We start from the raw sequence: 12,638 nt of genomic DNA, 5'->3' as shown, positions 1-12,638 counted from the left end.
AATTGGGAACTATGCAATGACATATATGTGTATGTGCGTGCATACAAACATACATATAAAACCTTTGGTTGGGTTTGCTAGTTGTCCAGCTTTTGTGCATTGGTAGACTTCACAGATAGCAGGGGCTTTTTTTTTAACTGATCTTTAGCTCTTGTCTCCAATGAATTCCTGAGCCTGTGGGGATGAAAAGCATGGAAAGACAGGGCCACAGTTTTCATAGCTTGGTAGAGTCAGAGGAAAAGAGGGGCTGAGAACACGGGGAATCTTTTTGCCTGGGAGGGGAAGGGGGTGGAAGATGCTGGAGAAGAACACTCTGTTTGGGTGCTTCCTGTGAGCACTGTTTCAAAGGTGTGAGTCTTAACACCTTCAACCAGACTATCAGAGCTCCTCATGCTGCCTCCCCGGCAGCATAGACTGCCCACAGCTTCGTTGCTCAGCAAAGATTTGTTAATGGGGTCGGCTGTTAACTTGATTGAGAGAGGCAGGTGAAAGGCGGATGCCTCAGAGTGGGAAGGGTGAGGCTATGGGGTCCCACAGGTGTGAGCAGTCTGTGCTCCCTCCATGGGTATAAAGAGGCCCTCTTCCAAACCGAGAATCTGGAAGTCGAATAGACCCAGGTTGTGGCTGGTGGTTTGGGTTCCTGCTTTGAGCTATGGCTGAGGGAGGCTGTCCTAGGCTTACTCATGGGTCCTTCAACCTTCTCCCTGTCCCTCTTCTGCTCCTGATGCTTCCCAGGGTTTCTTGGCAGGCTCCCCATTCTCCCCACCCTGTGCAGGTACAGTGCCTGGAGTCCCATCTGGTGGTGAGTGTTCAACGAGATCTGTTTGGTACTGGCAAGCTGATCAAAGCAACGGACCTCAGCCTGGGCCCAGAGGGCTGCAGGCCTTCGACTTTGCAAGAAGATGCCCACGTAGTCACCTTTGAGGTCGGCCTCCATGAGTGTGGCAGCGTGGTGCAGGTAAGACGCCAGCCCCCTTCCTTAGGGAAATGTATGTGTATTCTCTCAGGTACAAAGACAGTTCAACCAGCTGCAATGAACAGTCTATCCCATGCTTGGGAGCACCAAAACCAGAGATGGCCTCCTGGGCCTTCCCCAGGTCTGGGAAGAGACTTCATCCCAACACCCCCTTTCTGGAGTGGTCATGGGATCAGAGGTTTATAGTAGAGAGCTTAGGGGTCGTGGAAACACCCCCACTTTACAGATGAGGAAACTGAGACCCAAAGAAGTAAAGTGACTTGCCCAGGGTCACTCAGCTAGGAAGAGACTTCATCCCAACTCCCCCTTTCTGGAGTGGTCATGGGATCAGAGGTTTATAGTAGAGAGCTTAGGGGTTGTATAAACACCCCCACTTTACAGATGAGAAAACTGAGACCCAAAGAAATAAAGTGACTTGCCCAGGGTCACTCAGCTAGGAAGAGACTGTGGGAAAGGGAACAACAATAATAATAACTAAGATTTACGTGAGGGGCTGGATGGTGCCGCGGATAGAGCACCAGGCCTGGAGGCGAGAAGGATCGTCTTCCTGAGTTCAAATCCAGCCTCAGATACTCCCTCGCTGTGTGACCCTGGGCAAGTCACTTCACCCTGCCTGCCTCAGTTTCCCCATCTGTAGAGTGAGTTGGAGAAGGAAATGGCAAACCATCCAGTGTCTCTGCTGGGGAAACCCCAGCTGGGGCCACAGAGTCAGGCAGAACTGAAGAGCAGATGGGCTGACATCGCTTCACAGCTATGACCGAAGTTTGATCCTCACAACTGCCCTGACAGGGAAGTGCTTTTTTTTACCCCCATTTTACGGATGAGACAACTGAGACAGATGGGTTAAGTGACTTGCCTAGGGTCACACAGCCAGTCAGTGAGTATGGGAAGGAAAGTGGCACAAGAACTGGAAAAGTGAGACTTTGAAGTGCCATCAACATCCAGATAAAATTGGTAAAATGGAGAGCCATGTCCGGTGCTTAAGTAGGAGAGTGTTACTTACTGATTGTGTGATACATCATTTCTCTTTGGGCCTTGGCTTTCTCAGCTGCAAAAGCTTGGGTTCGGACCAGCTGCCTCCAGTCTCTTAGTGCTGACATTCCACAAGCCTAAGAGGCAAAGGTCCTGCCTTCAAGGGGATTAGGGTTTGGTTGAGGAGACAAGAAGGAAAGGTCCAAAGAAGCTGGATATTGATGATACTAAGCTGTATTGATTATCCCAAGTGAGCTCAGGGAAGGCGTTTTGTACCCAGCACCCTGCCTGGAAGGATAAGGAGAATCTGGATAGGTGAAGGAAGGTCCCATTTGGAGAGACCAACGTGGGCCCAGACCTGGAGGAAGGGATGTCTATGGCAGGCTTATGTTCTCCTCTGTGGGGGCAGGGAGACAGTAATAACCAGTCTACAGTGTGAGCCACGGGAAGGAGTGTGAAAAGACTACTTTCAGAAAAATAGGGTACTTTGGGCAGCTGATGGTGTGGTATATAGAGCTCCAGCCCTAGAGTCAGGAGAACCTGAGCTCAAATCTGGCCTTAGACACTATCTGTGTGACCCTGGGCAAGTCACTTAACCCCCTTCCCCCCCCCCCCCCCCCCCATCCCCCATTGCCCTTAAAAAAAAAGTAATATGAACAGTCAGACAGCAGGCAATGGTAGAGTGCTTCTCATTCCTGCCCTCTTTACATCTCGCTGAGATTATTCCAATAGCTTCTCTCAATTTCCTCATTTCCAGTGCCTTTCATTCACAATCTGTTGTGCACAGCTGGTGAAAATCACCTTTCTAGGCTTTGACCTTCTGCTCCCTTTCTCCAGCCTTCTGAGGCTACCCATTGCCTCTAGAATAAAGCACAAACTTCTCACCCTGCTATCTAAGACCCTTCACAATCTGACTCCAACCTACCTTTTAAACCAAATGACTGTTAGATCTCCCCTAAAGTCTGCATTCTATCTCCTGTCTCCCTGGAGTCCCAGCTCCTTCACCCATCCTCCAGAACCAGTTCCCACCTCACGCTGCCTTCACAGAATCCAGGTTTTCTCCAAAGCTGAGCTCAGGAACGTTGGCGATGACTTTGTTCCCAGTTATCCGTGCAGATTCCCTTCTCCCCACCACCTTCCAAAGAATGCAAACCTCTGGAGGGCAGGGACTCTGCTCTCCTTTGGGTCTCTAGAACTGAGCATACAATTGGCACTTGACATCTTTTTAGTGCTATCTTTAACATTTTCATTTCAGCTTTATTTCTGGAAATAGGCTTCTACTCAGGCATCACAAAATGTAAAGAAAGTGAGGATGGGGCAGTGTAGTGGGGGAACCCAGATAACCACATAGATGGTGTCTAAGGATGGGTAATATTTCACATCCACAGTCCCCCACCTCTGTAAAGAGGGGAGGGAGGGGCATTTTTTCAATTCTTCTCTGGGGTCAAATTTGGTCATGGTTGTGCAGCATGAAGTTTCAAGTGTCTTTTGGGGGGGTGGTTTAAAAAAATATTAGGGGCAGCTAGGTGGCGCAGTGAGTAAAGCGCCAGCCCCAGAGTCAGGGGGATCCAGTTCAGTTCTGGCCTCAGACACTTAACACCCACACAAAAAAAACTAGTTGTGTAACCTTGGGCAAGTTACTTAACCCCAACTGCCCTCCAAAAGGGAAAAAAAATTTTTTTTTTTTTACTTACCTTCTCAATGTGGAGGGGGCTGGGGGAGAGAAACTGAACTCAAAATTTGGGGGAAAAGAATGCTAAAATTGTTTTTACACTGAAGTTGGAAAAAATATTAAATACGGGGAAAAAGGCTTTTTTTTTTTTTAAGAGTATATGGGGGGGGGATTCGGTGACCCTATCTCACCCAGGCTGGAAGTTCAAAGGCTGCTCAACAGGCCCAAACCCATCAGGGTGGAAGCTTTGATTCATCTTGTTTTCTACCTGGGCCAGTTTGCTTCTCCTTAGGCAACCTGGTAGCCCCCCACTCCAGGGACTTACCGAGACCTAGTATAGATACCCAATCAATTTTTCCTTACAGGAGCTCAAAACACCCCAGCTCAAGAGGTCCAGGGAGTAGAGTAGCAGGCCTGGAGTCAGGAAGACCTAAATTCAAATTTTACCTTAGACACTTACTAGCTGTATGACCCTAGGCAAGTCACTTAACCCTGTTTGCCCCAGTTTCCTCATCTGCAAAATGAGCTGGAGGAGGAAATGGCAAACTACTCAAACCACAAATGACATCTTGAAGAGTCATACATACCCGTAAAACAATTAAACAATAACAAAGCTTTTTAAGTTTTGCAATATGCTTTATTTTACTTTATCTTCATAAAAACCCTGTGAAGGAGGTGTTAATATTATCCTCAATTTTACAGATGAGGAAACTGAGGCTGAGAAAAGTTAAGTGACTTGTCCAGGGTCACACAGGTATCACATACCTGAGGCAAGATTTGAACTCCAATATTTTATTTTATTTTTGCTTTTGGCAATTGGGGTTAAGTGACTTGCCTAAGGTCACATGGCTAATAAGTGTTAAGTGGCTGAGGGAGGATTTGAACTCAGGTCCTCCTGACTCCAAGGCCAGTGCTCTATTCACTGTGCCACCTAGCCACCCCTGAATTCTAGGATTCTTGACTCCAGGCTCAGCCTTTAGCTGTGTCACCTAACTAGCTCCCTTTATCACTGCAGATCAACACTTTCTCTGGGAGGCTGGGAGGTTGAGGGCCAGACTTGAGATGAAGAAATGGAGATTTGATGATCTGCCCCTGGTCACAAAGCTGAGAAGGCTGAGAGGCCAAGGGGGAGCTCTGGCCCTGCCCCATCACTTTTTCACACTGTACACGCCTTCTCTCCGCTGTCAGGCTACAGCAGCCATTATGTCTGCCCCTGCCCCTGCTGTACATGCATTAGCCTCATTTCTCACCTGGTTGCACTGCTCAGGGACTTTTCTGACTCCATCAAGCCCAGGAAGCTAATTATTGGAGAACCTCCCCAGCCTTGGGCCTTCTCCTCACCACTACCCTCTTCTTCTCTGATTGGAGCCCCTATTGAAGGAGGGAGCTTGGCTCAGAGCATTTGCTTAGTTTTCTATTTTGCTGCACTACTTTTTGGGGTTTCTCTGATTTCTCTCTGGTGTCCCTAGGCACCTTTTGTTCCCTCCCCTCTTCAGCATTTTTTTCTGTGTTCTTTTCCTATTAGATTGTAAGCTTTACTAGGGCAGGGATTTTTTTTCTTTTTGTGTTGGATGCCCAGCTCTTAGCAAAGTGCCTGGCACATGTAAGAGCTTAATAAATGTTGATTGATTAATGCAGTTATAGGAGAATTGCAACCTCTTGGATCCTGTTTTCTTATTTGTAAAATAAAAGAAATGGGTCGTACAGGTTTAGTGAGATGAATGAGTCTTTTAAGCCTGATAGTACCGTGAACTTTTGGCTTATATGCAATGGGGATGAATAACCCATGTAATCAAATTTGGGGCTACGCTATACTCACATGTAGCAGTCCTGTAAGGGGTGTCCCACAAAGTGGGAACAATATTTCCCAAGTGTCCCTGGAGGGAAGCACACCCAACCTTCATGGTATGCATAGCCAGCTAGCTACTTGACTGTTACCTTATTAATTCTCCCACAGGTACAAAGGCAATCCAGGGCTATGGGATGGTTAGGGCTTGTTAGGAGGAGGGATATTCTTTGGGACTTCATCCACAAAAAGTACTTGAATTTTATTTAAAATCTGCATTGAATTGAAAGTCTACTTGCTATAATGGGACCAGCTGTGATAAGGGTTAATTAAATTGCTTCTTCTTCCAGGTAACTCTGGATGGACTGATATACCGAACAAGCTTGTTCTACCGTCCACACCCACTTGGAAACGTGACCATCTTAAGGACTCATCAAGCAGAGGTTCCCATTGAATGTCACTATCCTAGGTCTGTATCAGATGGCAGCCTGTTTTTTCCGCTCCTAAAGACAGGGTACTCACTAAGCAGACTGACTCTCCTCTCTCTATAAATCTTAGCTACTCAAAGCTTGAACTCCTAATGTGCCCCTCAGCAAAATGGAGTAAAACAAACAAGCAAAAAACTTATCTCAGGTTTCCTCCCTCCTTCCTATGATTTTTCTTTTTCTTTTTTTTTTCTTCCTTTGTTTTTCCATGGCTACTTACCATATATTCTAATTCCCTAATTCTAATGCTGCAATTTCCCTTCTTCTTTTTACCAGTCTGCATTAATTGTCCTTGGCTAGGGGTGGGGACCCTGCAGCCTCAAGGCCACATGTGGCCTTCTAGGCTCTCAAGTGTGGCCTTTGACTGAATCCAAACTTCACAGAACAAATCCCATTGGAGGTCACATGTGGCCTCAAGGTTGCAGGTTCCCTTATCCCCATCCCTGTCCTTTATGTTAAGACACAGATGTGTTGTTCCAGGTTCTGCTATTAGATGATAGAACCAGAACTTGGCTTATGCTCCTCGCCCAGTTACCAAGAAATAATCCACAACTTTCATAGAATCAGAAGATTTTAGGCCTCTGTAGTCTAATTCCCTTCTTTTACAGATAAGGAAACTGAGGTCCAGAGAGGTCAAGACTTGTGCAAAGTTTCAAAAGTGGTCCTTGAGCATAGACTTGTCCCCAAAACTACCTCGCCACCTTCGTTTTGACTTTGTAAAGTTAGCTTCATGCCAAGCAGATGTGGGATGGTACCATGAAGCTGCTTGTCAAGTGTCAGTCAGGGCACTAGTCAGGGGAGTGTTCCCAGAGGCCCTTCTGAGGGTAGAATCATCTACCAAGACTGGACCTAGCCTCTGGGAAGATGGAGGGGAAATGAAGGTGCCTAATGAGCCTAGAATTGTTTTCATACTTCTTTTAGTGGTTGAAAACACATTTAAGACAACCCAACCCCAGAGTAGAAGGTGGGTAGGTGGGAGAAATGTTCCTATCCCAGGCTGAAGGGCATGTAAGTACTGATAAACTCAGCTAACTTCTTTACGATGATCTTACTTATGTGAAGAGTTTTGTTTTTCAGAAAATAGGCCTTGCCAGGATTGTTAGTGAATCTCCTTTACTGATAGGATTTAGAGCTGGAAGGAAACCTTATCATGAAACTTCAATGTATAGTCCTACCTTTTATTTTAAAATTTTCATCCCTTATGAGAGTTTCCTCATCTGAGAAATGGGAATAACTAAGCAGAGATCCCCAAGGTAATCTAAGAGAATAGATGAAAAAAACTATAGATTTAGAATTGGGTATTTGGTCACTCTGTGTGACCAAATGCAAGTCACTTTGCTCTGATGAACCTCTTTCCTCATTTAAAAAATGGTGAATAATCTGCCAAACAAGGTGGTTACAGGGCTATTTTATAAGGCCTAAAAGACTTTTGTTGTTGTTTAGTCGGATCCGATTCTCTGTGACCCCATTTTGGAGTTTTCTTGGCACAGATACTAGGGTGGTTTGCTATTTCTTTCTCCAGCTCATTTGACAGAAGAGGAAACTGAGGCAAACAGGGTTAAGTGACTTGCCCAGGGTCACACAGCTAGTAAGTGTTTAAAGTCGGATTTGAACTTGGGAAGATGAGTCTTCCTAATTCCAAGACCAGTGCTCTATGGACTATGGTGCCACCTAGCTGCCCCAAAGGTCTTTATAGAAATGGTTTACTGTTGAGTGGTTTACTGAAGGTCAGAGGGACCCAACGTGTGATTTCTAATTGAGGAGTTCTTAACCTTATTTTGGTCATAGATCCCTTTGGCAGTCTGAAGCCTATGGACCCCTCCTCAGAATAATGTTTATATAGAGATAGAGAGATATATGTGTATATATACATGTATATATGTATGCATATGTATATGTACATATATGTATACACATATAATTACAAAGGAAACCAATTACATTGAAATCATTATCAGACTACTTTTAAAAAACCCAAATTCACAGATACTAGGCTGTGGTCATCAGACATAACTGGGTGAAGATCCCAGCAGGAACAGTTAGCTAGGAAGAGAGTCAGGAGAGAGCAGTGTCCCGAGAACCCAGAGAGAGGAGGCTATCGGGAAGAGGGTGATGGACCGTGCTGCAGGATTAGGACTGAGAAAAGGTCACTGAAGCAATTGGAGGGGTGGGGAGACTTGGCATTTATACAGTGCTTACCTTTCACGAGGCATTGTGCTAAGTGCTTACAATCTCCTCTGAGCCTTGGAGGTAGGTGGTGTTGTTATCACCATTTTACTGTGGAGGAAACTGAGGCAAACTAAGGCTAAATGACTTGCCCAGGTCACACAGTTAGCTAGGCTGGATTTGAACTCAAATCTTTTTAACTGCAGGCACAGAGCCACCTAGCTGATAGTAACTTTGGAGAGGGAGAACAGGAGTTAGATTGCAAAGAGTTAAGAGAGTGAGAAGAAAGGAAATAGAGACCCCTATTGTAGAAGACTTTCTCAAGGAGTTTAGGCCGAAGAGGAGAGAGGAAGGCAATGGCCAACAAGAGTAGATAGATGAAGTGAAAGGTTTTGGAGCATGGGGGAGAGGTGGGCATGCTCAGTAACCCTCCAGGTAGGCTCTGCCTTGTGAGACAGGCTAGGCAGACACTGTCTCTTCTCCCAGGTGGGGCAATGTAAGCAGCAGAGCTGTCCAGCCTACGTGGGAGCCCTTCAGGTCTACCATAGCTTCGGAACAGAAGCTTGGCTTTTCTCTGCGCCTGATGAATGGTAAACTAAAGGGGGAGGAGGTGGGGGCAAGGGGAGAGGAATGGAGTCCTACCCACCCCATACACATAATCCTCTCATCCAGTTCTAATGTATATGTAAAAATGTTCCTTGGAGTCAGGAGGACCTGAATTCAAATCCCGTGTCAGACACTTAACACTTACTCGCCATGTGACCTTGGGCAAGTCACTTCCCCCCTCCAAAAAAAATGTTCTTTTTTATGTGTCCAAGTTCAGAATTTTAAAAGTATTAACAAACTAAAAAACAAAAAACTTTGCCCCTGCTTTTTCTTTTTTTTTGGGGGGGGGGGGAGGCAGGGTAATTCGGGAGATTTTCAAAGTCTGTATATAATATTCATGGTGATTCTACCTTCCAGATGACTGGTCAGCTGAGAGTGCCTCACCTGGGTTCCAGCTGGGTGACACAGCCCACCTCCAGGCTGAAGTACACTCAGGCAGCCATGTGGCCCTGAGGCTCTTTGTTGACCACTGTGTGGCCACACTGAGCCCAGACAAGAACTCGGAGCCCCACTATGATATCATTGATCACCACGGGTAAGTACCCCATTTGGTCAAGCTCAAGCATCTGTCTTAAAGAGTGTATCCCTTAACCATCTTCCTGTCCTTCTAGGTGTCTGGTAGATGGCCTTTCTGATTCCTCTTCAGCATTCAGAGCCCCCCGGCCTAAGTCAGACACTCTCCAGTTCACAATGGATGTGTTCCACTTTGCCAATGATTCTCGGGAACTGGTAAATACTGAGAGTAAAGTATAGGTCACTATGTTTTCCTGCCCCTCCCCAATACCTGACTTCTTCTCTCCTAGATCTATATTACATGCCATCTGAGGGTCACTGCCACCAACCAAGCCCCAGACCAAATAAACAAGGCCTGTTCCTTCAACAAGTCCACCAAGAGGTAAATGGGTCTTGGGAGTAGGAGCAGGGAGGGGACAGGGATGGTTACTCATAGACTAGATCTCTAATCCATTTTCCATAATTGCCACAAGGATATTCCTAAAGCCCAGGACTGACCATGTCACTCCCTCAACCTTCTAATGACTCCCTATTACCTGGGAACAAATCCACATTGCTCTGTCTGGCATTTAAAGCCTCTCAGCCTGGCCCCAACCTATAACAATGAACATTTTCACAAACAAATTAAAACAGGATGAGAGGATGATGTGTAGGGGGGAGGGGGGTAGGGCTCCTACCCTCTCCCCTCCTCCCCCTACCCCTTATACATTCCTGTCACCTCATACATGCCTCTGCTGCATATAGACACTGCAGCCTTGCTATTCTTCACACATGGCATGCCATCTCCACTACCCTTTGCACCTCCCACTTTTTTGAATTGATAGATTCCTTCAAAACTCTGCTTAGATACTCTCTTCGTGAGGTCTTATCTGATTGGGTTCCTTACTCCCAACTACCTTGTATATGTGTAAAACTGATCTCTGCCATCCCTCCATCAACCAATAGAATATAAGCTTGTTGAGGATAGACAAGGACTGTTTTACATTTCTGTATTGCTAGCATGTAGTAAATATGCCATAAATGTTTGCAATAAAAGCAGCCTTTCTTATCTCGTTTCCATCCCCCTTGCCTGCCTCTCTCTTTCCCTAGCTGGTTTCCAGTAGAAGGACCTCCTGACATCTGCAGATGCTGCAACAGCAAAGACTGTGGAAGCCCAAACAGGTCCAGGAGACTACTTCCCATCTCTGAGGCAAAGCTGTTCCAACAGCAACAAGGTAAAGTACCTATGAAGATAGCTAGGGCCCCCCAGATCCTTCATCCTTAGTCCATCCCACCCATGCTATAGGATCAGTCTGGAAACATCATTCTCTCAGGCATGGAGCCAGCACTCTTAAGACTCCTCTTGTGAGATGGCTTCCCCTACAATTACTGAGTAGGATGATCTGGGTTCAAATTCTGATCCTGCTGCTGCTCACTGTCTGACAGATTAATTTAATTTCTACTCTCCAGGCCTTCATTTACTCATCTGTAAAATGAGGTGGCTGGCCAGATCACCTTCAGGAACCCCTCCAGCTCTGGAACTGTGATTCCTGACTACTCAGTCTAAATTTAGCAAGGGTTAGTGGGGCACCAAGTCTTAGATATTAAGCCCTACTCTAAGCCCAGTCATGAGGTTTCATCTTCTCTCCACCCCCAGGGAGAGAAGCAGATATCACTGTTGGACCTGTGTTCTTGGCACTGAATGTCAGCCGCCACACCCCAAGGGAGCCCAACCCAGATTTCACGGAAAAGTACACAGCCCTTAGCCTGGGCCTGTCTCTGATTGCTGTCTTGGTTTTTGCCTTAGTCATCATGGCCCTGGTTCTCCTCTATAGGAAACACAAGGGTGCCTCTTGATTTGTCTGTCAGCCAATAAAAAAAAAAAAAAAAACTCCTAATGTCTAACTGGTGTAGCAAATTAGTATTAATGGGCCAGCCTTGAGATCACAGGGCTTGTTCTCAGTTGGTTACTTAAAATTGCCCTGGGCTAATCCTGAGAAGAGTAAGAGGAAGAGCTCCCCAGTCATTATTTTATATACAATCATCTGTTTTGGAGGGGTGGGATGGAGAGACAGGGTAGAAAACCTTTGAGTCCTAGTCCCAGGAACAGGACCCTTCCTTGCTAATCCCCAAATGAGCAAACTCTAATCACCTGTTCTCATGTCTGCTTGGTCCATGAGCACCCCATAGAATGCCCAGAGCAGACATCATCTAACCTGTTTAAATGCCTCACTGCTTTATCATCATAATAGCCATGGGAAAGATGCTTTATTACTGCCCCTTCGAATAAGGATTCATCTCATGAGATCACAGATAGAAAAGTAGAGACTTCAAGTCCCTTTCTGGGAGCTCAACCTGCTTGATTTTACTGAAGAACAGAACCAAGTTTGTAGAGGAAATTGCTTGAGGTTACACAGTGATAAGCATCTAAGGTAAAATTTGAGCCCCAATCCAGTGCCCTGATCCATTCCTCAATGCCTTACAGGCTTTGTTGTAAAATAGATCTCTTGGGATCCTCCTTTGAAGGAGGATGCCTCATTCTTTCTCAAGTCATACCCTACAACTAGTCAGCTATTTGCCTAAGCAGTGCCTTAATCTGGCAGATGCGTTACATGAAAGAACTGTAGGGATTAATGTCTGACACACGGGTCTGTGTATTTGCCACTAACTTCAGACTAGCTGCCAACAGCATGGGGCAGGAGGTATTCTGTTTTCTTCCAATCATTGGGAGAGTAAGGCTTTGCTCAGATGTGCCCAGACTGAAGTTGTGATAAGGAAGCATCCTTGGGAATCAAACAACTTCCAGTAGGTCAGGCAGAGACTAAATTGAGAGCCGCTAGGACCAGATACTCTTCTTGGGGGCCTGGGAGTTCTCTCCTGCCTAAATGTAGCAGCTTTGTCATCTAGAGCTAAGCACCCAATTTCTGCTAGGACAAATGATTGCGAGACAGCTGGCACGTTAAGAGCACTGGATGGGGTCCTAGCTGAGTTTTCTAGCTACGGGAGGTGAGCCAATCGCTTGATCTCACTGGGCCTCAATTCCTCACTTATAAAAATGAATGTTGGAACAAGGACCGTCCCTTTCAGCTCTAAAACTGGTCCTGAGGTTTGTATAACAGGTCCATTAAGGTAGTTCCCTGAACGTTGGGGGCCTTGTACCTTACTGCACAGGACATGGGCACGGCCTTTCGTGGCCTATGGAGCATAGACTGCAGGAACTGAGGACACAAATTGTTTTCCTGGGATTGTTCTGGGAAAGATCTTTCTTTGCTGTTGTCCTATGAATGGCTGTTTCATAGCAGACATTCTTCCTTTTCTGAGCACAGATGAGAGACCTGAGAGGAAACTGATCCTGGGGTGGTCCTTCCCAAGAGGTGGTAGCGGCATCTTGATCTTCTAGCATTAGAACGTTGAGGTGCCTGGGCCCAGAGTCTTTACAGCCTTCCTTTTATTGGCTAGCACAAGCGAGTGGCTCTTCCTAAT

The 12,638-nt window shown here is 46.1% G+C and overlaps 1 protein-coding gene across 1 annotated transcript; it reads left to right on the top strand.

The window, feature by feature from the left end:
• Nucleotides 1-652: 652 nt before the first annotated feature.
• On the top strand, nucleotides 653-11,046 carry ZP3 (zona pellucida glycoprotein 3). The gene is made up of 8 exons (XM_069089142.1): nucleotides 653-958; nucleotides 5,757-5,875; nucleotides 8,544-8,647; nucleotides 9,021-9,198; nucleotides 9,275-9,392; nucleotides 9,467-9,558; nucleotides 10,266-10,390; nucleotides 10,813-11,046. The coding sequence occupies exons 1-8, from the start codon at nucleotides 653-655 to the stop codon at nucleotides 11,010-11,012; spliced, it is 1,242 nt and encodes a 413-aa protein (XP_068945243.1). The 3' UTR covers nucleotides 11,013-11,046.
• The last annotated feature ends 1,592 nt before the right edge of the window (nucleotides 11,047-12,638 follow it).

Source organism: Petaurus breviceps, unplaced genomic scaffold (assembly GCF_028583685.1).
Source record: "Petaurus breviceps papuanus isolate PSGF00001 unplaced genomic scaffold, PetGlider_PUasm1.0 186, whole genome shotgun sequence".
Classification (NCBI taxonomy): Eukaryota; Metazoa; Chordata; class Mammalia; order Diprotodontia; family Petauridae; genus Petaurus; species Petaurus breviceps.
Note: the sequence above shows the minus strand (reverse complement) of the source record. Positions and strands in the feature narration are given on the sequence as shown.